The sequence below is a fragment of the Mus caroli genome, unplaced genomic scaffold (assembly GCF_978045245.1).
Source record: "Mus caroli unplaced genomic scaffold, Mus_caroli_1 scaffold_7, whole genome shotgun sequence".
NCBI lineage: Eukaryota > Metazoa > Chordata > Mammalia > Rodentia > Muridae > Mus > Mus caroli.
Window position 1 is genome coordinate 55006957 of NW_028227262.1, and position 26427 is coordinate 55033383.

General features: G+C 42.3%; 1 protein-coding gene across 25 annotated transcripts in view; it reads left to right on the forward strand.

The window, feature by feature from the left end:
• The window catches only part of Magi1 (membrane associated guanylate kinase, WW and PDZ domain containing 1), a 623637-nt gene extending 606243 nt beyond the window's left edge, over positions 1–17394 (forward strand). For 8 of the 25 annotated variants that reach the window (XM_085840254.1, XM_085840249.1, XM_085840251.1 and 5 more), the window contains 5 exons: positions 5989–6082; positions 6227–6287; positions 7176–7319; positions 9789–9927; positions 13810–17393. In XM_085840254.1, coding sequence (XP_085696380.1) covers positions 5989–6082; positions 6227–6287; positions 7176–7319; positions 9789–9927; positions 13810–14564 — 1193 coding nt within the window. In that variant the 3' untranslated portion in view covers positions 14565–17393. Of the gene's footprint in view, positions 1–5988; positions 6083–6226; positions 6288–7175; positions 7320–9788; positions 11585–11982; positions 12072–13809 lie in introns of those variants that run through there. The other 17 variants (XM_085840269.1, XM_085840274.1, XM_085840265.1 and 14 more) reach the window with 4 other exon arrangements.
• Positions 17395–26427: the final 9033 nt, after the last annotated feature.

Below are 26427 nucleotides of genomic sequence, written 5' to 3' on the forward strand. Positions count from 1 at the left end.
TGGTAGGAAAATGATACTATTTAAAAGATGGAGCTTTTCAGTAGATTTCAAACTAGACACGATTTAAAAATTGTGTATTCTCAGAGCAGAGAGCTTTCTCTGTCCTACGAAATACCCTTTGCCCATTGTGGAGGGCAACATGTAGCTCTTTAAGTGGTTGTATGTGTCACCTTCTTTAAATGCATGGTTTGTAATTTACCTTCTGATGCAAGGGCTACTTCACTAATTTGCCTCTCTGGAAAGTTACCGCAATTTACAAAACTGATCACAAAATGGCAGAGCCTAGATTCTAAACGAAACACATAAGGGAAGCCAGACAAAAAGAGGGGAAATGGTTCAGAGAGCCAAAGGGTAGTACAGAGATAGGTTTACATGTCATAGGGAGCTCTTAGTGCCAACCCAAAGAACTAGGAGAAGAAGTAACTTAGTGACACCACACTGGGCAGGCAAGATGTGAGGAGAGTGACTCAGGCAGGGGGAGCAACTCCTTAAAGCAGGCACCTGGAGAAAGTGAAGTCAGGAGAGGCCACTTGTACTACGACGTGTATACTGGGAATCAACTTGATTAAATAGTATACAATAAACCTTCTAAAACCTGAACACCAATGATGATTTGATAGATAATAGATAGATAGATAGATAGATAGATAGATAGATAGATAGATAGATAGATAGATAGATAGATATAGAATGTCCACTAATAACTGGCAGTTAAGAGGCCCTTTAAAAACTAACACTTATATCCTACTTTGATTAGAAGATAGTAAACAAAGTTAATAAAAATATGGCATGATTGATTTTTTTTTTTAAGGCAGAATGTATTCTCTTAAGAATGTGATTTTATCCATGATGTTTCAGGAAAGCATTGCCATGATAATAAAACTCTCTGCCAGATACTTAAGTGATGGTGTGGTGTCAGGTGCTGGGTGAAGGCAGTCACACCTGGTAGGGAGGAACGTGTGATGTTCCTGCAATAAAGGGTCTGAAACTGAAGCCCGAGGGAGTTAGATTCCAGAGAATTTTGCAAGCATATAAAAAAGAGTAGCCATTACTGGGTGATGGGGAGAAAGCTTGCTGGTTCCATTTCTTCTGTGTATAGTTGTAGGACAGGTTTGTGGGGTGAAGGGGGAGCTCTTCAGGCTAGGGAACTCTGGTCTCTTTCAGATGTTCCATTTGAATGTTCACTGTACTAAATAGCCTGAAGCCCCGTTATTTGATGGCACCTACAAAGAGAAATTCCTAACCATAGTGATCCCATGCCTCAGAAACCCTGGGCCTGCACATAATGACCTCTTACCTTATTTTTTATTTGGGCAATGCTTAAAAGCATCCCCTGGATGCACATCTTTGGTTTGGTTAGTTTATTTCTTTTGTTGCAGACAAGGTCTCTTGGTATAGCCCAGGCTGCCTCCAGCTTGAGATCCTCCTGCCTCAGCCTCTTGAGTGCTGGGATTACAGACATGAACCACACCCCTAGATGAATTGTTCAGCTCCTGCTGCCTGGTTCTCTGTTCCTGTCATTAGATACCTCAGTCTTTCTCTGGTCTCCCTGACTCTATTTTCCCCCTTCCTCATCTGTCCAGTAAACCTCTAGGACATTGCCTTTATCTTTGTAGATCTATGCAGACCACACCCCTTTCCTCTCTGCCTTTTATATGGTAGTGGTCAAGATAGGTGGTAGAGTAGAGGAAGGGCCTCTGCCAGGGTATATAAGCAGGGGTTAACTAAATATATAATGACAGCCCAGAAAGGCCCAGAAGATAGCTAACCATACTGAATCTGAGCTTGAATTTTCAGAATCAAAGTATATTTGTATTGCATAGAAATGCCTGTTTAAGTGGGAGTAAGACTTTAATCAGGCAAAGTAGAACTTAACTGAGCTTAGCTAATGTGGAATCAGTTTAAGACAATAAAAATATGTATATGCTTAACATGGAACTAATATTTCATTTCACTGTTATTCAAAGTATTTACGTATAGAGAAGACAGAGCTTAGCAATCCTGAGTCTGTTGCTTCCTTGGGAGAAGGAGGAGGATAGCAAAAGGCTCCCAACAGCTTTCATGTATACATGGGATTCAGGTTTTGCAATGTATTCAGATACTTGGTACATATGTGTGAGCATGTTAAGGTGTTTTAAAAAACCATTGCATCCTTTGGTGACTTGCTTGGCTTTTTAGCATACATTTCATGAGAGAAGATAAGAATTTTAGCATGGGAATGAATTTAGTATAGTAACTATTTGTCATGGAGGGAAGTTGAAACCTGAGGTAGTTGCTCCTGTCAGGAGCTTAGCATAGCCCTCCACTGTGCCTTGAGAACTAGGGTTTGCTCTTCATGATGTGTGATTGCTTTGAAAAATGAGGATTATCCGTCTTCATCCCTCAGGGGGAGTGAAAGTAGATATAAATGCTGTTTAATAAAGGATATAGGCACTCGCTAGATTTTGTCATGGAAATGCCCAATCTGCTCATTACCTGAGAGCGGTGACAGTCATATGCAATGTGACACGCCCTCCTACCATAGCTGTTAGAGGACAGGGAAACCCATGCTCCTGGTTCTGCCCTTTGATACCTTTTTGCCATGTTTGGGGCCTAAAGCCATAACCTATTTCTGATGGTGGGCTGTATCTCTGAAAGCTGGGCAGTGTTTTGGCAGATATAATTTTGGTTTAATTCCAAATGAAGACTTAAATGTTTATAGAAAATAAGTATAACTTTATTGATATTATAAAAGCATACTGGAAATCAAGCCTATTTAAACTATTTTGGTACTCTGAAGATGGCCTGTAAAATCCAGTAGGCAGCACAGACTATGCTATATGTTAAGTAATCATTGATGGTCATTAGTGAAGTTACTCATAGTCGTGGAGTAAAATTAAAGTATTGCTTATTTGAAAGGAGTGTACCAATTGGGTGTGGTTTTCTTGATAAATATAATTCCCATATAAGACAAATAAGTTTGAAAATGAACTGTGAGGCAGGCAAACCTTGGGTTCAATTCCCAACATCTCTTCTTGCTTCCTGGGAGACCTTGAATGTATTCTTTACATTTCAGTGCCTCAGATTCACATCTGTAAAGAGAGCCATTCATTGAGTCTGCCTGCTTTGTGGCAATTGATTATCATATTTAATGGTGACTATCATAACGAATCTACAAGGTACAGTGTTGATTTTGCACACTATAAATAAATAGTAACACAAACAACAGGATGAGGAAAATTCATGAGACTCAGAGCAGCATATTAAGTGTTAATGCGTTTTAAATGCTTAAAGTTAAGCTTCAACACCCAAACAATTTGCATCGGGAGACATCACCAAGTGAAGAACTGAAGGAAAATTATTGATGACATTCTATTTATAAATGTAGTGCAGGATCATCATGTGCCGTCAAACCATGAAAACAACAGAATAGAAAATCTGCTTGACAATAGGATTTGATGTGCCCAGAAAACACTGGCGATTAACAACACACAGACATTCTAAAGGAATTCATTCAGCACTTATAATCACTCTAATTACAAGAAAACATTCTTTTTGTTGTCTCAATAATGAATTTACTATGGCCCATTCTCATAATTTACCATCTTTATGCAATGAATGATGATGAGCAATATCAAGGGTGTTCAGAGCCCGGTGTCCATGGGCATAAGTGTTCCGGTGAGTCATATTGACAAGAGGTGCTATCCCTGTGTCTTCTACTGGCACAGTGAATCTGTTCTATGTAATACCAGTTAGACTTATCACTGTGGTTCTCCAGGTTAGCTGCCCTGATATGGAAGTAATGTAAATGAGCTAGTGGTCCTCCAGTCTCCTGATAGCAGTAATTAAAATTCACCAATATGCTCTTAGGACAATGGCAGTAATAAGTAATACCTCACATAATTATTTTGACTAATATTTTGACTAATTATTTTGACTAATATTTATGTGTCAGGCACTATCCTACTTTTTAATTATAATCATTGCACCAATGTCCTTAAAGACTTGTGTTGTTCCTCCTATGTAGATAAGAAAACTGAGGCAGCAGGTGCTTACATCGCTTTGTTTAAACCCCATCCAGTAAGCTGCAGAGCCTAGGATGCAGAACATGATGGTGTGACTCTGCAGTCTGACCTTGCAACCACTGGGCAGTCAGCTTGCCAGCTAGCTTGAGCACCACCTCCTCAGGGGACACAGAGCACATGTCACCACCTCCCTACTCGGAGGACACGGAGCACATTGTCACCGCACCAGACAGAGAGCAGCCTAATAGATGCTCCTAGCCTCGGCACATTCTCCTTTGTTTCACATGGCAGTTCCTTCTGGCCACACATTCGTTCCCTGCTCTCTACAGAAATATTTGATAAGGACAGATGATATAGAGCACTGCCCTGCTAAGTAACTAGGATATAGAAGCAATTCTCTGCTTCCAGTTAGAGTCTGTGCCCTGACTGTAAGAATAATAATAAGCTTTGGCGTATACTAGAGAAACTGTTTTAAAAAAGAAAAAGAAAAACATATTTGTCATTTTCCAGAGACTTTAAACAACTTCAAGGATCCCCCTTAGAAAGTAAGGCCCAAAGGTGGAGCAGCTGTACTCTGGGCACCCAGTGCATATGTGCCAGGTAGTCTACAAAACACTTTCTGTCCCTTCATCCACAAGACAGGGTAGAGCTCCTTTTACCAAATAAGAAAAATAAGGCTCGAACCAAATTGATGGGGGAAGCCGTGACCTGAGTCTGGGTCTGAAATCTCAAAACTTGCGGTATATAACAAAAAAATAAAGCTCTAGGAAGCTAGATACAAGCTGAGTACATGCTAAGGAATGCAAACAGAAGGCAGACCACCATTGGCTGGGATAACGGGTTGTCTTTTGTTCCATGAATGTAATGGAGAAAGATGTATTCCAGGGTTCTAGGTTTAGAATACTTAAATATTTTCTCACAGAAACCTTGTTGTACCTGGTAGATGGATATTTGCATTCAGCAAATGCTAAACTGTTTGCTGTGGATCATGGCTTGTGGGAACTTTGAGTTTCCCAGGTGCCCCACGAATTCAGTGGGCTATACAGGCTAATACTAGGCCATCACAACCACAGTGAGTGAGTACTGTCCTGATGAAAGAGCATCCAGAGTCAGGTTAAAATAACACCGAGAGTAGGGCTTGCTCACACGGTTGGCTGCTGCCTGGCTTGCTCTAACGAGAGGACTAATAAATGATTAGTAGATAGAGAATGATTCGCCCCCGCTAACAAGTGATTAGACCTTACGTACTCGTGGGTGTGCTGAACATGGTTCTCGTCGGATTTTCAGATTCCGTACCTCCAACCTTCTAGAGATTAATTTAGTTGCTTTTGAATTTGATAAGTGGAGAAGAAAGTCAATTTACATATGAATGTGATTGTATTCGTTACATTAAGGTGGCTTTATGATTTATGTGGCTTATATTTATAAACACTGGTTATTTCTAATGCAGGTTTCAGAATGAATCTTTCATGAGAGATACTAAGTGAGGTTTGTCAAGAGTCCCATGTTTGCAGTTGGGCTCCACTGGGGAAGAGAGCAGATAGCACTTACATGTGTTTAGTAAGATGGTCCAGCGTTTCAGATGCTAGTATGCACATGAGGAGATCAAACAGACTCAATCAAATATAGCTGATAAATTGCAAGAACTGTTAGGAAAGCCATTTATCATCACCCTATAAAATTCTTGAGCTTCAATGTGGTGTAGTATTTTGATGGCTCCTGCCATCGTTCTGTGTCACGGCAGGAGTGACGCATCCCTGTAAGCTACATTGCATTGGTGGGGACCTGTCAGGTGGGGAAGAGAGTAGTGCAGTATATGTAGTCCTCAGGAGGGAATCATTGTTTGCCTGATTGTCTAGAAATTTCAGTCAACTATTTGAAATGGAGGCAGGGAAGTCAGGCTCTAGATCCAGGGTTTCTGCATGCCTCCCAGTTGTTGGATGTCTTCTCAGAGACCTTCATGTCTTTATGCTCTGCCCTACAGAGTCCTCAAATGCCACGCTGCTGACTAATGCTGAGAAGATTGCCACCATCACCACCACTCATGCCCCCTCTCAGCAGGGGACCCAGGAAACAAGGTCAGAGGTGGCTTGGGTTCTTTGTCATTGTCTGCCTTGTTGAAGGGATAAAGTAGGTCCCACCTGAGGAAGGGCAGTCTTTGATTTTTCTTTCTTGTTTTTCCCCTTGGATTGCTGTTATATTTGTGTCTCTCATTTTGGCAGGACCACCACCAAACCAAAGCAGGATTCTCAGTTTGAGTTCAAAGGACCACAGGCTGCACAGGTGAGGGCTGCTTCTCCTTTTTCTCTGAACCTCTTACTCATTTCCTTCCAACTTCCTGAAGCTGTTTAAAAAAAAAAATTAAAAACACATATTTGAAAATAAACAATCTTTTTGTGAAGTGATTTAACCAGATGAACACACTCATATTTGATTGTCTAGGAAATGACATTTTATTTTTACTGCCTTTGAAAAATATTTCTAGGTCCTCTTGTCTAAGGGGGGAGAAAGAAAGGCTGTCACAGACTCAGTGATCAGAGAAACAAGGCAGCTAGTGTCTCGCTTCTCACGGTTTTCAAAACCCTGTTACTGTCAAGAAAATGTCTTTTCATATAAGATATTTCTCTGGCTAGTGAATTTCAGATAAGACCCCTAGTGTGCATGCCCTGTCCTCGGCTTGGAAATGCCCAAATGACAGCCAGTGGTGCAAATTTGAAAGACATGGCTGATGCAAAGTTAATTTTATTTATTTTTTTACTGGCCTTCTTGATGCCTTCAGGAGTTAGTCATGATCTTCCCCCAACAGAATGCACACCAGACCCTCATTTGCAAAGGCTGGCATTGGGCACTGCTGGCATTTGTCAGGATCAGGCATCTAGCAACATCTCAGCCAGTGGTTGGTCTTCTACTAAGTAAAGAATGTTCTTGCCTCAAATGCCAACTGTAGCCTAACTGACTAAGCATTGTAAATGCATGCATGTGTGTGCTCAAGGCAGTTTACAGATTCAGGATTCCTAACACCTCAGATGAACAAAGGTTGATAATAATGATTAACAAACAGGAACCACTGAGTTGCAGATGGAGCCTCTCTGCCTTTCTACAAAGTCACTAAGAGAAATGGGCATGGATCTAAATTGCCCCAGAATGACTGTGTTCAATTTCTTCAAATAGGAGCAAGATTTCTACACTGTGGAATTGGAAAGAGGGGCCAAGGGATTTGGCTTTAGTCTTCGAGGGGGGCGAGAATATAACATGGATCTTTACGTTCTGCGCTTGGCAGAGGATGGTCCTGCAGAAAGATGTGGGAAGATGAGGGTAAGTGATGGGAAGGCAGGAATGGTTGGTTGTAAGTGCATCCTCTGTGACTCTCCTTAAACTGCCCACAGCTTGCAGGATGGTGAATGGATGGTTCCTGCCACAGATTTCTTCCTAACGCATAATTAGTTATAGCTCCTAAGTTAGATGGGTCTCATGGGTTGTACTTTACTCCGGGCATAGTAAAGTAGGTGTTTTCTGAATGCCACTCTCATTGTTCTTGTGCATAATCTTGATGGTAGGCACATCCTGTCACAAGAAACTGGATAGTGCAGGATGCAGGGAATCTGAGTAGCCCTGTAGGTTCTGAGTAGAAAGCTCATTCCTTCTCTAACTGGTCACCAGCTGCCTTCCCTTAGCCTCAGAGATTCCCAGTCAAGCCTCGACCCCAGCATGGGGCCAGTCATTCCATAGCACTGTCACTGAAGGTTGCTGTAGGTGTGTCAAACCTTTTGAAATTATCATTTCATCTACATTATCATCTATAAGGTTGATGATGCACATTTTGGGGCCTCGAAATGAAGCTTTAAAATTTGTCAAAAATAAATTTCACGGAGTTTTGAGTAAGTTACAGTTTTGTGTTAGGCCACATTCATAGCAGTTGTCAGCTGTGCATACGCTCATGGCATAGGTGGGGCCTCCCTAGCCTGAGAACTTAAAAGACACCTATACAGGGCCCTCTGTTGTCTAGCTATTTAATGTTTGTTACTATGGATAAATGTTACCTTCCATGCAGATTAGATAATGGAGAAATGGCAAAGCATCTCATTTAAATAAGCCAAAAAAGCCCAAAACACATAGGGAGCCACTGCAGTAAATGATGTCATCAAGGAAGGAAGAAATGTGAGTTGGAAAGACAGACAGACACACACACACACTAAGCCAAAGTGAGGAATTTAATACGCTGTTTATACTTGTTTTTCCTCTTTCAATCTGAAGTGGCTTGGGTTTTTGTTGTTTCTATTTTTATATGTTATTCTGCTTCTTGTGTGTTTACGTATCCATAAATATGCCTGTGGAAATAAGATGACTTGCAGGAGTCTGTTCTCTCTCCACCCTGTGGATCCTGGGATCAGATTCAGCTTGTGGCAGGAGTCTGTGACAGGAGCCTTTGTCTGCTGGTCCATCTCATTGGCTCCAGACTGACAGTTTTTAACAGCCTTTTCTTGACTGGGAAGCAGAGCATAGTTTCAAGAAGTAAACAGCGAAAAATGATAAATATTTGGAGGAAGCCGTTTCTCATAGCATGAATTAGCATCATTACAATGGCACATAGCTCTTAAGGCACGTTTATCCCATGCTCCCTTGAGCTTTATAGGCGTGAGCTTGTTTTCATCTCTGCAGTTGTAGACTGAGCTGCAGGGGCTGATGGGCCATGTGATTACTCGGCAAATGTGAAATGGATTCCAAAGCCAGTACTTTCCCTCTTCTTCTAGAATATAAGCTGTATGTGAGTCGTATTCTGGCCTAGTTCTGATTTTGCACAGCACCTAGGTGAGTCTGTGGAAACTTTTTCCGGAGCTTATTCTTGGGTTGTCTTCAGGATTTGGTGCCTGTCAGCCTGTGACTGGAGTCTTCTCTCTTTTTCTTACCATGCAAGTCCTTAATGATGTATTAGTCAGATTTTGAAACCAGATGACTACAGACATAAAAGCCTAAAATGAGGATGAGCATATTGTGTCTCACAAGTCTCAGAGGTTTCAGTTCCTGTCTGGAAGGCAGAATGCTATAGTGGGGCAGAGGGATGTGTGGTGCAGCTTTAAAACCCCTTACCTCACAGGAGATAAGCAGAGAGAAAGGAGCAGGTCACTGTCCCTGCGTTCTCTTCAAGAACATGTTCTTTGTTACCTAACTTCCTTGTGTTCAGCTACTTATAATAGTATTGCTCTAAGTCTTCATTCAACATGGAGGCCTTGAGGGACCACATTCACCATAGCAGGTACCGCATAACCTGCATCAGAATGGGAGACTAAAAAAAAGAAAAAAGAATGAGGGTAAGAAAGATGGTAGACAGAATTTTTCTGTAACTGTTGACCTAACATCCTATCATATTTACCATGTTCTTTTGATTTGAAACAAGTCTCCAGTTCTAAGCTCCATCCAGAGGACAGATGATTGTAACTGAGCATCCCTACATGGGGTGAGTGGAGCTTCTCAATGGAAGCCGTGCTGCAGTTCCCTCCTCAGTAGCTCACATTCTCCTGGTAGCTTTTGTGCTTCAGTCAGCACTTAGCATTGTGTAACTTACTACTTGTATAGTATGCCTATAATTGCCTTTCCCTCATTAGAATCTAATTGCCACGAGGGTTTAATATTCTCATGGCTCCATCCTGAGCAGTAGGAGAGAGTCTGGAATATGTCTGATGTGTATGTGAGAGTCAATGAAGGGGGGAGAATTTTAAGTCAAGAGACTTGCATAGCTTATGGAGACCTGGTGTGACCACATCTTTTCCTCTCTTACTTCGGCAGATTGGCGATGAAATTCTAGAGATCAATGGTGAGACCACCAAAAACATGAAACACTCTCGGGCCATAGAACTGATCAAGAATGGCGGCCGCAGGGTCCGTCTGTTTCTGCGGCGGGGAGACGGCTCGGTCCCAGAATATGGTGGGTCAAACTATGAAAACATCCCTTCCTTCCCTGGCATGACCCCATGAGCTTGTCTCCAGAGCGGCAACAGGAAAGCCCTTTTCGTTTCCCTATTCACCAGTGTCTTACCAGCCTCTTGCACCATGTGGTTATTTGCCTCGCTTGTTCTGAAATCTCTACACATTTCACCCTTTTGCTTGCTTACGTGGACTGGGGCGTGGCCTAAGACGAGATCTTGATAGCCCCCTTTCTGATAATCAGAGAGAACATCCTGTCTGGTCCAACCAAGAGCGAAGGAATGTTTGTTTGAACTGTGCCAAACTGTTTCTCAGCTCCAATTGTTAGCACAAATGACTATACAGTCCTTTAAAGAAGCAGGTTTCCTGACTCGTGATGAGGCACAAGATCTAGTTGGGTTTGTTTCTTTGTTTGTTTTTCTCTGTTTTGTTTTTGTTCCATTTCGTTTTTGTTGTTTTTCTTTAAGAGGCGTGAAGTTTTGGAATATTGGGGAGGGGGGGCTTTGCTCACCTTGTTTAGACTCTGTATATGACAGTTCTCTGTCCCTCTGAACTCGTCTTTTACCCCAATCAGACCACCTGAGCCCACACTATCAAACAAACAACAACAACAACAAACAAATGTTGATCTATTAGCCATATGTTTTTAATGATAAAGAATGAAGTAGATTCCCAGTGCTCACCATGAGGGAAACAATGTTACTATACCTTTCCTATGAGGAAAGCCGGGTAAATGTAGAGGTCCTCTGTCATGTCTTTAAACATAGTTTGAGTAGACAGCAATGCTCTTTACCTAGCTTAGTGTTCTGATGGCAAAAATATTGTATATTGTGATAATTATGTCCTATTTATTTGAGATTCTTGTTTAAAATTTAAAAAACAAAAAACAAAAAAAAAAAGGAAGCTATGCCCTAGTTGTAGGGCTTTTTTCCCAACCAAAGGTCTACAAAAGTTTCTATAGAAACTGTGAGTGAAAGATCCCCATATACATTGGTCCCCTTTATTCGGGATTTCTCTGTTATCACCCTCTTTTCTGAACGTCTTTCTGCACAATTCCCAGATGCATTTTGGGCACAATGAGATACTCAAAGATTCAGACATAGTTCAAGGAGGAGAAGGGCCCCTTGGCAGGGCTGCCTTCCCAGGTGTTGGTACCGGTACACTGTATGAGGGGTCTGAGGTAAGGGGGAACCGTGGTGACAACACGAGGTGCCATGGCTGCACACTGTGCTTGACTTCTGACCGTTAGGTGTATTGATGCCACTGAAACTGTGTAACATGTCTCCCTTTTCTGTCTTCCCTATGCTTCTGTTGGATATGGTACCTCATTTGAGAGTCATCGTCAGTAACCTGTGTATCTTCTCCAAACCTATGTCTGTTGCACTGAGGATGAAAATCCAACACTAACAAATGTTCTCTGGGCTAAAAAAATAAAGATCGTTGAAGTGAATGGTTTTCCACAAAGGGTTGACCATGCCGGGGCTGTGCTGCTGTACTGTTTCCATGCGTCATTGGGACTAAATCTCTAATTCTACTGATTAGAGTTACAAATGGGTTATAATATGTTACGTTCCACTATTTTTCTGACTTGACTGGAACCTGCTTCTCTGTGAGGCTATTTTTGTAATGAGTTTTTTGTACTTAATTTAACTGCCGCGGTACTGGGGGTGGGGGGTGGGAGGGGACTTTGTTCTTTTGTTGTTTATTGTTAATGCTCTCCTATGCCAGCCTGCCATTGTTCCAGTTGTTCGAAAACAAAAACACAAAAAACACAAAACAAAACAAAACAAAAAAACCAAAAGGATGCATTATCATCTGGGTTTTCGAGTCATCTTACGGCTGTCTAAAAGAAACGTCATTGCTCCAATTGCGGTCTCTGCAGCCTTGCGTGTTGCCTTAGACTGTCTGACCGGACGAATAAACTCTCTTTGCCCTATGTTAACAAATGAAGATTTTTTTCTTTCTTGTTATAGGGAATCTAAATGTTGAACTTTTTCTCTTTCTCTCTTTCTCCTTCTCTCTGACTGTTCTTGGTGCTGGGCCCTCCCTCCTCCAGCGATGATCCCTCCTAAAATCGCTGCATGTATGAGAAATGAAAAGCTCGGGGAGGCTTGCTTCTACCTTATGGGCCATAATCAAACTACGGTTTGTAGCTCAATCAATACTAGGTGTTTCTGTGCTGTGGCCTCATTTCCTCATTGCTTCTGCTTAGCTCTATCTTGGTATGTTTGGCAATTCATTCTGAGCACCCTGCCTTCTTTGAATTGTAAGTACATGGCTGACCTGTTGAAGTGTTGCTCCCCCTTGTCTTAACACTACAAGTAAGGGTCTAGGTTAGGTTTATGCTAGCTGCCTAAGTGTGCAATGACTTTGTCTTTGTCTGGTAGCTTATCCAGCATTTAGAGAGCATGAGCCTCATCCGGATGCTCTATCTGGTGGGTAAGGAACAAGAGAGTCCCTGGCTGTTCAGGTGTCTCTCAGCCGACTGCAGCCCATGAGCCAAATCCTGCTCACAGCCTACTTTTGCAAATAAGGCTTTATTGGCATATAGCACATCCACTTTAAAAAAATTAAAAAGTTTGCAGCACAATGGCAAAGTTTAGGAAAGATTGGTTGACCCAAAATAAGGGTTAGCTGCTGCCCCACCACCACCACACACACACAGCAAAAAAGAACGAAGGTGTGAGGATCCGTGCTGTAAGCTACATCCCTGCCTACATTCTGGGTTTGGGGAAATCCTTCATTAGACACACATTTTTGTTCCTGTTAGCCTGGCTAGCGCATAGCATGTTTTTAAAGCCCTGTGCCCCATGTTGTAGCACAGCATCTCAGACACTTAAAACTTGATGGTTTTTCAGAACAACAAAACATGCAGCTTTGCAAAGGAGCTCATAAACTCAAGGTGCCGCCTTAAATGGCTATAGTGTCAGATCAGATAGTTAAATGATAAATGGGACTTGTCCCAAGCTGTCCAGCCTTAGATGCCTTGATACCTGTGTGAAATAGGGGCAGTCCAATGGTTTCACAGCTCTTTCTTCTCACAACTAGAAAAAAGGTCCTTTTAAACTTCTTGATTTGATGAAGCCCCAACTAATTTACAATGTGCACCCAAACAACCTATCCCCCTTGCTTTTATCTGACAGAAAGCTATTTTAAACACAGTTCCTTGTTTGTTTGTATTTTTTAATTTGCTTGAAAGTAAACAAAAGAGTTCAGTGTAAAAGTAGTGGTTTAATGGACCTTCGAGCAGGTGTCCTATTTGAGAGTTAACACCTGCCCTGTGCCATGTCTAGGTAATCCCCTTTCCCGATATCCTGGATCAGTTTTTAAAATAGAAGGATGCTTTTCATTTTCCAGGAACTGCCCTTGCTGTTAGATCACCACCCAGATAAGCCAGTGACTATTTGTAACCCTAGGAAATCTTTTCTTATGCCCATCCAAGTCTGTGTCCTAGGTTAATTTTAAACAGAACAGGTATACTTCAAATAAGAGTATCAGAAGGAAACAGAGGAAAGGCGGGGGGGGGGGGGGGGCTGATGGGTGGCCAAGAAGAGCAGTCATGGGACAGGTTGGGCAGTTCTGGTACCTCTAGACAGACTCCTGCAGTTCTGCCTTTAAACGCTAAACCCATTTATAATTTCTCCTATGGTCTGTCTTCAGGGTATGGGGAACAATGAGCTAGATGTTGAAAGCCACAGCGCTAGTTTTTAATCCTAACTAGTTGCAGTAATACTTAAATTAACCACGATTCAGTTGGCTTTGATTGACTGACTGCTTTAACAGTTGTTTGTTTGTTGTGACTAATGAGTCAAGTGTGGGAGGGAACTGGGCCAGGAGCCACAGGTCCTTCTTGTTAAACTGTTCTTATTTCTCTCCCGGACAGACCCCAGCAGCGACAGGAACGGCCCCTCCACCGGTGCACAAGGTGTTCCGGAAGTGAGGCCGGGGCCGCCAGACCACAGACCGCATCCAGCCTTGGAGTCCAGTTACCCACCCGATCTTCACAAATCATCACAACATGCCGAAAAGCGAGCACACGCGAAGGATCCAAAAGGCAACAGGGAGCACAGCAAACAACCCAACGAACATCACACCTGGAATGGAACTTCTAGAAAACCAGACAGTGGGGCATGCCGGCCCAAAGACCGGCCACCCGACGCATGGAGAGAGGCGCAGCCAGAGCGGACAGCCACCAATGGCCCAAAGAGGAGGTCACCGGAGAAGCGCAGGGAAGGCACCCGCAGCGCTGACAACACTTTGGAGAGAAGGGAGAAGCATGAGAAGAGAAGAGAGATGTCTCCCGAGAGGAAGCGAGAACGTTCACCCACGCGGAGAAAAGACAGCTCCCCGAGCCGCCGGCGGAGGTCCCTCGAAAGACTCCTGGATCAAAGACGGTCCCCAGAGCGCAGAAGAGGGGGCTCGCCCGAGAGGAGAGCCAAGTCCACCGACAGAAGGAGGGCCAGGTCCCCTGAGCGCAGGCGAGAGCGGTCACTGGACAAAAGGAACCGGGACGACAAGGTTGGCCACCGAGAAAGAGAGGAGGCTGGTCTGAAGCTGGAAGCAGGGAGAAGCCCCCGAAACCCCCCAGAGCAGAGAAGGCGGCCTTACAAAGAATGTAGCACCGACCTCAGCATCTGAGACTCAGCATTGCAACCTTTACCGTGTCAAAGGTTCTAAGAGGAAGGTCGCAAAACGAAATCATTTAGTTTCTTACCTGAGGAAGCATCTGACACCTGATAGTCCTAAGAATAGTAACGAACATTTTATGCATCTGAAATCTTATAAGGAAAAAATATATATGAAAAGTCTTGTGCCTGGTGTAAAATATTAAAGAAAGTATTTTTAAATGCATACTTTTTTTTTGAAAATTATTTGCCAAAATACTGGCCCAAAGGGATATACATTTTGTTTCTTCACAAGCTATAGAGTTGTTCCTTCTTTGGGGCAAGCTCTTTCTCTCTTAGATAAACAGGGCTGTTGGTCATGTCCTATAAGTAAATGCAATTAAATTTCACTCAATAGAAACTGTTCCGAAGTGATGTAGTGCTGTACTGTAAACCCGTTTTCAGAAAAGCAGAACGCAAAAAGACAAACTTGTACAGACTGAGGATCTTTTAGGATGGATTAGAGTGGCCAGTGAGCCTAAAATTCAGCAAACTATGTGACAAGAGTACTACTGCAAATGAAGGATATTTATGACTACAGTGTGCAGCACTAAGAGACCTTATGATCTTAAGTTATAGTTGCTATAGTCAAAGAATGGTCTGTGCGCTCCCTGACCCAGGAAGGTGCAGAAACAGGGTTGGCTGCCATTAACCAAACCCAGCCTTAGCTCAGAGGGTCAGGTTCATCAGGCCCTGCCACAGAACGAATACATCTCACCTGCAGCAGTGCCCATTGCAAAGCATCAGCCTCCGGATAGAACAGACAAGCTCCTTCTGGGTTGTCTGGTCCAGTCTGAAGCCGAGTAGATCCGAATATAGGACCCCATGCCTCTGGGATGAGGGAGATGTCTGTAAATGTCTCCAACATGGAAAGAGTCCCCTCCTCCAGGGTTTAGCATAAGCCCCTGCTTGCCTTCTGCCCAGTGGGAGCAGAGGAATGAACTGTGGTGGAGGAAACCTCTGTCATGATATTTTAAAAGGATATTTTAAAAGGATTGAGGCTGCATATTCCCAGAATAGTTGATCATGCACTTTGAAACCATAATCCAAGTCCTAAGGATTGAGTGAAACGTGATGACACCAGTGGGTCTTGATCTGTCTACTGGGAAATGACCCTGTCCCTTGGGTTTGGGGACAGCAAAGGAAAGTGTAATGGTTTTTCTTGCTAAAGTAGACCCATTTTCTGAACCCTCAGAAGGTGTGGTTGTGTGGGCTGTAGCCCTGAGAAATGGTTTAAGTGGATTACTGCCTAGCTGAGCCAAAGTGTTTGCTTGTACCTGTAGGACCACTACAGCAAACCCTGCTGACAGAGCATTTGTATTTCTGTAGTACAGGGTTGGGGTTTTTTGGGTTTTTTTTGTTTTTTTGTTTTGTTTTGTTTTTTCATTTTCCCTTCAGACACAAAACTTTTCAAGTCAATCACTGTTGTTCCTGTGGTACTGTAATAAGGGAGAGGGCAAAAAAAGAGAAAACAAAAACAAAAAAATAGAAAAGAAAATCCAGCCTATCATTGTATGTAGAGTTTAAAATTGTAATTAATAGAGCCTGTTTAAAAAAAAAATAAAACAACTGTTGCCTTTTTTTTGTATAAAAGAGAATTTATGACAGAAGTCTAGCTGTGGGGAACGTGACGTGTGTCTATATTTCTGAATATGAACAGATTGATTCTTGGGGATATACTTTATTGTAAACTAAATCAGGTATGTAAAGTTGTTTTAAAATTATATAAGTAATCGCTACAGCTTTAGTTTGTTGGGGCTATTGTTTCCCCACAGAGAGACTGCTCATGAATAATCAAGCATTCATTTGCATTCTCTGTTCTTCATTTATTTCTTGCTTAACACACTCTCTGGGTTGATGAAAAGCAATGTGTGGGCCAACCTTTTTATAAGACACTATGCACATATAAATATTACATTGTTCATAGCTTTATTTGACTTAGGGTTTATATATAACATTACACCAAGTAGTTCTAGTTATATGGACATTTCTCCAAATTCTCTGAATCAAACACAATATACATGTTATAGCTAAAGAGGGCAGGGAGTCTGTGACTGCTACTTCTACTATTGGAGTTTTCCCTACAAATCATACATTGGCAATAGTATTAGGCTGAGGAAGACTCCTGCTGCGTGGTGATGTTTATTTTATCCAATTTCCTGAGAGCCAGCATGGAGGTTGCTCTTGACGTTCTATAGCTAGGATTTTTCTCACTAGTTCTAGCACAGCCCATGATGTTAACTCATGGATTCATTCCCTTGATCATGGTCTATGGGTTTTAAACAAGTTTTAAAAAAAAAAAAAAATCAAGGTTGGTTTTTTATTTTTGGGAATGAACATCATGATATGTGTCTCAGTTTAAGAAATGGTATAGGGCATTTAAAGTCAGTGCCGAGCCCGGCTCGGTATCTGAGGACTTCTGCTGTGACAATTTCACCTTAAATTCCATACATCAGATTTGAGTTGAAAGTACTGCACTGTACGGGAAACTACATGTGCTAAGCCGAAACCTAGATGTCTCTTCAATCTACTGTAGCCTATATTGGAGACTGATTCTTGTGAGCCTACTTCCCTAACCTTTCACTTCCCATAAGAGTGCTGATGAGGGGTGAGTCTTCTGTATGATTAAATCAAAACAGTTTAAGACTCCCCAGCCCCCATGACACAACCTGAAAGGATGTTCAGGGGTCGGGGGAGTCAATAGCCTACTTGTATTTTTTAAGTTTCTTTTGTGAAAGATTTTTTAATGCATTTTTACTGTAAAAATACATGGAAGTGTATGCATTCCATAACCACTGTTGCTTCTGGATTGGTATCTTCTTCGTCTCCATGTGGTCTCAAGTGTATCAAGGTCAAGTAACTACCGAGGGTCCCACGACTGCAACTCTTGAAGTATCTATCTCTGATGATGAAAGGGGTTCTTCACTATGGAGAAGTGCCTTGCTATTCAAAATGTAGCACATGACCTAGCTGCCTTATGATTATCAGGGGGGTTTATTAGAAGTGTAAAACCTCAGACCCTGCTCCAGACTTCCATAATCAAGCCATGCACTTAGCAAGATCCTCTGCTAATTTGTATGTACACGAACTATAGTCGCAGACACCTAGTAATAGCAACTTCCTCAAAGCCAAGAGTCAAGTCACTTAAGGATGTGCTACCTGGCCAGGAGGCTTCCTTAGTCTCTTGAAGCCTCCCCTTCCTCATCTCTGAAGGAGCATACCCCACAGAGTTATAGGTCAGAATAAGTGCAAAGTGCTCAGAGCTTACCTGGCAGACAGATCCTGAGCGTGTGACAGTCCCTGCAGTTAGCACTTCCCTTAGTTATAAAACCAGCAAGCCATGCAGTTGTACTGGGGACAGATGGGATTGAAATTTGTAGCCAGAATGCTATGTTTTGAGATAAAAATTGGGTCTCAGCATAACATGGGGGTAAATACATAGGTGGAGTCAGGTGTACTCCCAAGTCATACAGGAAGTCATCTGAGCTGACCATGGAGCTTCAACAATCCAGTTTCCTTCTATTTTCAGTGTGTTTGACATGGTGACTGGCATTTTTTCCTAAGGAGCCTAAGAACCTGAGATTCAAAGAGGGCATTGTGTAGACTAGTAAGCCTTGCCACAGCCTGGCTCTGTTTGCTGCGTTATGCTTTATTTTATCACCAACATGGTAATTACGAACATTGCCTCTTTAGTATCTCTTTTGTTGAAGATGGTATCTAGCACAGGCCCCCAGCGTAACCCAACAATTGAAGCTATTTGTAAAGCCTTTGTGTCCAAAAGTTCTTTACCAGCACTGAAAGAATGTCCTGAAACTCAGTTACTGCTATCAGGACTTTCCTGCTGGTGCCCAAGCTGAGTCTACTTCTGATGTTCCGAATTAATCTTGAAAGGAATAGCCCTTTCAGATTCTGTGATTATGAGACAACACAATCAGCGTGAGCATTCGGTACAATCAGCTGGGAGTGCTTTTACAATAGAGACCATAAGCTCCAAGGAGGGGAGAATAAAAGCTCCCACCATAATTATTTGGTGTATGTTTCACAGCGATGGGCCTAACAAGAGCCATTTTGACAAGCTTCTATGTACTGAGGTCATCAACAAGGGACCCAAAAGGTATAGTAGGATTTAATTAGTGCAGGCTTTACTTGTTGGCTGGATTCAAAGCACGTAGGAGTTCAGTCAGATGTTGCATTAGAACATGTTCTTTAGCACAGCATATGATGGCCTAACATTTAAGTAGAAAACTTGCTGTTATGTCCGGGTCTAGTCTACATGGCCAGCAGCAACAGACACCTCACCAATAAGCATTGATAGTTTATGTTTCTGTGAATAAATTCTCTTTGATATCAGAATTAAAGGCAAAATGGAATGTCTGATAATCTGTGCAGGTATAATAACCAAGGCTGTTTCCCAAAGGCCGTTTGTTGGGCATGCATTTATTGAAAAGCAGCTCTACAAACTAGGAATACCTGCTTGGTGGGGAGAAAGTATAGTTGGGTAGAAGGAGGAAATTCATAAAAGACACCAAGTCAGGGCCCAGGGCCCTGCAATGGTGACGTAAGGGGGTCTAGCCAGATTGAGGAAAATGGGAAATAGATGGACTTTAACAAAAAAAAAAAAAAAAAAGAGGATTTACCTGATGACATAAGGAGCACGGTATAGGCTGAGGTGAAGGTTACACATAAAGTGTGACCCAAATGAAAGGACTGGTCAGCCATGTTTACAGTTGCCGACTTCAGCAGCACATAGTTGGGGAGTGTTTACAGAGCCTCTGCTGAGTTGCATGTCTCTCTGGGAAGGAGATGTGGCCACGTTTAGGTTTAAGATTGAGAATGTTAATCTCAAAGCACCATGACCTCCAGACTGAAAGGAAGTCTGGGATCATTAGACACTGATTCTCTTCCACGTCATCCCTGCCACCATGGACCACAGGACACTACAAGAGCCATGTTCCCTGGGCCCAGGCTCATTTACTGTTTGAGTAAAAGAATTTGTTTTCTTTTCAGTCTGCATATTTATTACCTCTTTTCGGTGTACCTTTATAATCCTTGTAGAGACCTGTTGAATTTTTGTACCCTACAGTTTAATCTAGTTTTCTTGAAGCTTACAAATCCATACTGTTTGGGTTGGTTGACTACATCTTTGTCCAACAGCAGAAGCAGGTGCATGTATTACGTGGTGCTTGCTAGGCTTCTCCTTTTGAGTATTAAGAACCACACTTCTGACATTCCATTTCGAAGAACACCTTTAAATTTTCAAAGTAATGCAAGCTTCTAATAGAAGATTCAAATACTTCAGAACCATATAAAGAGCAAGGTGGTGTGCTTTGGGATCAGTCAATTCCAGCCTTTCTATATGGCAGACAGAGTTGGCCAGAAGGCACTGCTGGGGTAAGATGTCCGTTTACAAGTTCCTTCTATGAGAATGAGATGAGTCAGGTAACAAAGACTATGTTCTCCCAAGAGGAGGGAGAGCATCAGGAATCAAAAAGGAAGAGCCAGGGTAGCTAAAAAGCATGGAGAAGCTGGTTAGCATTCACAGCTCCAGCCTTGGCTCCCTCTCACGGAGGGGATCCCAAAGCTACACCACAATGTGAGCCAGATGGTCCTGGCAGTGAGCATCAGTCTCAGGAGAGTCTGTGTTCACAAACCCGAACCTCAGTGCATATTTTTCAACCTAACTCCCACTCTGGGTTGGTAGATAACACTGGAGAGAATATCCATGACAACACTCCTCATATCTCAGCACTAAATCCAGGTACCATCTTGAGAGCAGTTCTGTTGTCTTAAGACTGAGGTGCTCTGAGGACTTGAAACTGAGGCTCTCGTGGATGAAGCAGCCTGGAAACATACCTCCACAGTATTTGAGTGGGACTGGCCCCCAGAGACGTAGGTCAAAGAGGAGAAGTTCAGGCATCTGGAAGCTTAAACTGTCAAAACCAGTAAGTGGCCAGTAGCTCTGCACTCTGAAGAGGAGTAAGCATAATTGCCTGTAAACGAGGAACCGAGAGCTCAGAACCTGGAACCGGCAGTCATGTGACCTCCAAGTCTACCTTCCTTCCACTGGGAAGGTTTTAGAGGTCCAGCTGACTGCTGGATTCCCATAGCCTCCTTTATCCCACAGTTCCCTGCAGTGTAGATTCTGAGAGCTCTGAAGCCACCGGGTGGACTGCCATTCCTCTCAGCTGTTTCACTCTGAGACAGAGCTCTCAGTCCACTGTCAGGAGGGACGCCTCAACTGGACTGTTTGCTCCTTCGGCGTGTACAAACTGGGTTCTCCTGGAGTGAGTGCCTAGCCCACAGTCCACTAAGCTCACGATCAGCAGTATCTCCCTAGTAAAGAAAGAAATGAATATGGCCCAGATACTGACAACACATCCTTGACCACCTACCTGGCCTATCAGCCTGCAGAGGGCCAGGTAAAAACGGAACGACATGAACCTCCAGCTACACCCCACCACTCCCTTCCCCAAGCACATCCAGGAAAGATGTCTCACCAATTCTTTGTAATTGGTTGTTTGGGAATTTTGTACAATTAGTTTTGATATTTCCCCCACCCCATTCCTCACAGATCCAAACCCTTTTCCTATCCACCAACTCTACGTCTTTTTTTTTTTTCATTCATCAAGTCCAGTTTGTGTTGCCCATAAATTCTTAGATGTATGATCTTCCAGTCAACTTACCAGAGGCAACAATCGTTTTTCCCCTAGAGGCAATTAGAACATTTCTCATTGTAAAATCCTCCTTTTCTGGAACAATTTAAGAGATATTAAAAATGAAGTCTCCCATGATCCCATCTTCCTGGTTCTCTGATGAAAACAGTTACTTAGCACTTCTCAGTATCCTCTGGTCCTGGCTCTCTAGCACAGTTATTTTCTATACTAGTGTATTTTCTCTTTTTTATTCTTTTACTGAAAATCATTTTCCCCCTCACATGATATATCCTGACTACCGCCTCCTCTCCCATCTTTTCTAAGGTCCTTTCCCCTCCCCTACCATCCAGATGCACCCTCTTTCTGTGCCTTGTTGAAAGAAAGAAAAAGAAAGAAAGAAAGAAAGAAAGAAAGAAAGAAAGAAAGAAAGAGAAAGAAAGGAAAAAAGAGAGACAGAGAGAGAAAAGAAAGAGAGAGAGAGAGAAAATAAAGAGGCATCTAAGGTCTAATAATAAACTCTGATTAAAAAAAACAACTAACACATCAGAATTGGATGAAACGAACAGAAGGAAAAAGGCACCAAAAAAAAAAAAAACCCAGAAACCCACTCATTCATACACTCTGGAGTCCTATAAAAAAAACTAACTGCTAGAGTCAACCCCATAGATCCTCTGGGGCCTCCTCCCATTCCAAGTCTCTGGCGCACCCTAGAGATTGCACCTCCCCCATTGTCCCCTTCTCTCCCCTCTGCTCTCCATACATATTATCTCCCTCCTCCATCATCCCTGCTCCCTTCCCCATTCCATCTCCTACCCAGTTCCCTCCTTCCATTCATCTCTGACATTATTTTGTTTCCCCTTCTGAGAAAGACTCATCCATCCTCCCTTGGGCCCTCCTTATTATTTGGCTTCTTTGGGTCTGTTGATTATAGCAAGGTTATCCTGTACTTTATGTCTAATATTTACTTAAAAGTGAGTACACACCATGCTTCTCCTTTGGGGTCTGGGTTACTGTCTTAGTTAGTTTCCATTGCTAATGAGAGACACTATGACCAAGGCAACTCTTACAAGGTACAACATTTAATTGAGACTTGATTACAAGTTCAGAGGTTCAGTACATTGCCATCATGGAGGGAAGAATGGCAGTGTCCAAGTAGACATGGTGCTGGAGAAGGAGCTGAGAGTTCTACATCTTAATCTGAAGGCACTCAGACGAGGACTATCTTCAGGCAGCTAAGCCCACCCTCACAGTGACACACTTCCTCTAACAAGGCCACACCTCCAATAGTGCCACTCCCTTAGCCAAGCAGATTCAAACCACCACAGTTACCTTACTCAGGATAAATTACCTAGTTCCATCCATTTGCCTGCGAAATTCAAGAGGTCCTTGTTTTTAATGGCTGAGTAATATTCCATTGTGTAAATGACCCATGTTTTCTTTATTCTTCAGTTGAGGGACATCTAGGATACTAGGTTGTTTCTGAGCTGAGACTCCTAGCAATGGGAGATATGAATCCTGAAGTGGCTACTCTCTATAGCCAGGCAAAGAAAAACCAGAGATAGGGCAGATTAACTGCTGAAATCTCTTAGGCTTTTCAAGGATAGCCAACACAAAGTCACCTAAAACAGAATTTTGAAGGGAAGCATGATTTCAAACCCATTTCATAATGTCAGTGCTACATTGACACCAGAAGCAGATGAGGATACAGTGGCAAAATCCATAAACCCATTTCTGTGATGAACACTGACACAAAAGTCTTTAATATAAAATGTAAAAACAAAGGCCAAAAAAAAGGTCATCATTAAAAGCACTTACTGCTCTTTCAGAGAACTGGAGTTAGTTCCCAGTACCCACACAGGGCTCTGCAACTGCATGTAACTCCAGCTCCAGGGGACTCAACACCCTCTTCTGGCTGCTGAGGGCACTTGAATATACACAAAACATGTTGGGAAAAAGACATGCTATTCACAACAGTGGTAGCAAACCTAAATAGCCACATATAGAACACTGGACCTATATCCCCACCTGTCCAAAAACCAACTTAGTGTAATTTGGATTCCACTCTTGGAAAATGCAGTAACAGTCCAGAACTCTCTCATTAAGTCCTCAGTTGCTTAGGAAATACCAAGAACTGGAGATTGGATGGTACCAAATTAAACAGCTTTTACTCACTTTCCAGAGTAAAGAGATGGCCTACCAGAAAATGGAGAGATCCACGTTCATGTTTGATTTCCTGTCCTGACTACCATTCACAATGTACTGTGAGATATAAGATGAAACAAACTTTTTCCTCTCAGCTGGAAAGGTGGCTCAGCAGTTAAAAGTACTGAGGTCCTGAGTTCAGTTCCCAGCAATGACATGGTGTCTCACATCTATCTGTAATAGGATCAGATGTCCTCTTCTGGTGTCTGAAGACAGTGACAGTGTACTCACGTAAATGAAATAAATAAATCCAAAGCTAAAAATAAAAAATAAAATGGAGAGACTGTTGGTTGGCTCTTCATGCATCAGAAACTGATCCCCTAAATATAAAGAACTGACAAAGTTAATCACCAAAAGAACAGGACCAATCAATAAGTGGGCAAAGGAACTGAAGGGGCAATTCTCAGAATAAAAATCATAAATGACCTATAAATACATGAAAATGTTAAACATTTTTACAAATCAAAACTACATTAGGATTGCATCTTGCTCCAGTCAGTATGGTTGTCATATGAAAACCAAACATAGTAAATACTAGCAGGAGTGTTGGGGTCAAGAGGGAGAAACCCTCACACACTATTGGGGGTGATGTTAGTCCAGCCACTCTGAAAACTAGCATGTGAGTCCCTCAAAAGATCAAGGATACCATCCAGCTATCCCTCTCTCCTGGATATACTGAATATACCTGCACCCAAGAGCCAAAGTCAACACACACATGTATATTTACTTGTGAACAAGCTCTGGAATCAGCTTATGTACCTGCATATCAGTGGTTGAATGGGTAAAGAAAATGTGACATATATGTAGCACATGCATGTATGTATGTACTATCGAGCCATAAAAAAAAAAAGAAAGTTCTACAGTTTGCAGGACAAATGTGTGAATCTGAGAGCACAATATTAAGCAAACTAAGCCAAACTCAGAAAGAGAAGTATTACATTATTTTTCAAGTTTGTGAAATTATAAGGGGGAAATATTTGGGAAGAGGAGGGGGACCAGCAGGAGAAGAATGTGGAAGAGAGCAATGGAGGGTGACAGTGACTTTACATGTAGGAAGATGTCATATTATTGCTCACAACAGTTAGAATGGACCAGTGAGTACTTAAAAGAACTAGTTGACAAGTGTTTTCTATAACACCTCTAAAATTATCAGAGCACAAGGAGAGACAGAGAGACAGAGACAGTGACAGAAACAGAGAGACAGAGAGAGAGTAGAAAGAGTATGTTTTTATGGGTGTGTATAAAGTCTAGTTTTAATTTTCTTGAATTGCCTAGGAATCACTATTTAATGAATTGTTTCTTTAGCTTGGCTATTATGAACAAATTAGGGGTGTGTACACATATTTAAAATAAAATCTACATACTGCAGATCTCCATGCTCTTCCTTTTTTCTCTGGGCTCCTGCTATAGCTTTCTCACTTTTCTAGCGACCTTTCTACTTGCCCACTTACATATTTTCTCCCTGGGGAGTCAGGCTAGATAGCTACACTGACTTTTTCCCCCTTATTGTTTCTTGCACCCTTTCCTGACTACCCTACTGGAGAGGAATTTTAATCCAGCAACATGGCTGCTCTAACAAGGGATCACAGCCAAAGACCTTCTAGGTCTTTGTGATCTTTCTGGAATGCAGACACACCCTAGATTACAGTTATAATCTGGCTGGAATACAGACACACCCTTAGAATACACCTTTAATTACAAACAGTGAAAAGTAAGGTTATTTTATAGGAGGAAGCAGCCATGTTTAAAAGTGATATCTAATTGAGGGGCAGACAAAGCGATGAATCAGAGAAAGATTTGATGGAGTGAGTTACAGGAACAGCACAGGAAAGTGAGGACTTAAGAGGCCGGGCAGAGTGACAGAGATAGACAGAAAGAGACAGGGAGACAGAGAGACAGAGACAGACAAAGACAGAGACAGAGGAGACAGTTTTACCAAAACAGTTTTACAGAAATAGGTTGCAGGTAAGACAGAACAAGCCTGCTAATGAGAAGGACCCAGAGATTAGGAGCCAGAATAGCTGAGCTGAAGCAGCCAGCCAGAGTTCAGAAAGAACTAGAAAGGGTGAATTTATTCAGCAGTATGCCTCTGAGATGACAATTACATCTGGTGAACAAGTTACTTTTACACCCTCCTTTAAGACTTCAACCCACATCCTGTTCTTTCTCTTCCATAGCAGTTGAGTTTGCTTTCCCTTTTCTCTGTACCATGGACCACCTGTTCCCTCTTGAATTCCTCTAACTTGCAGCCACACAGCCACACAGAGAGATGCATGAGGAAGGACTTGGCCTGTTCTAATACTTAGCTATCGTGGTCTTTAATTTTTAGTAAGTCTTTGAAGAAGGAGTCCCTCATCTTTGAATTTGCATGGCTCATCTTTATGTAGAGTTAAACCCATGCAAGAGCCCTAATGAATGTTTGGAAAAGTCAAGGATCTTTGTCTTTTAGACTGGGACAAACCTGCTTATAGTTGTCATTTTGTAATTTAAGTAGTTTGTTCTTTTAATAACTACCTATTCTGTTGTTGACCACAATTTATTTAGCTAGTTCCCTATGGATACACAGTTCTATTACAAAAATCTGCTGCGCTGAATAGCGCCGCTCTTAATTAAAACCTGGTACCCTTGAGCCGTTCCGTTTAAATACCTTTGAAGGAATAAATCATGCTCCTAGTTCTTTTCTATTTCTGGTGACACTAATACTGAGAATATGTATACTGTCATTGAGAACAGCTGTTTTCTGCTAAGTGTTTGCAGGCCTTGCGATGGTGTCCCATTGATGTGTGTTTCCAAGCACAGCCTAATGGCTGACTGGGATAGCTCACAGCCTCAGGTGCATGCAGCAGCCACTTGGGGAGCTTCAGAAAATGTGATGCCTGGGCCCCTCCCAAGGACTGTGATGTAATTGGTCTGCCTGCAGCCTGGGTTTATAAAAAGTCCCTGGTGATTTCAATTGGCAGTGGTGACTTTCTCTTTAACCTC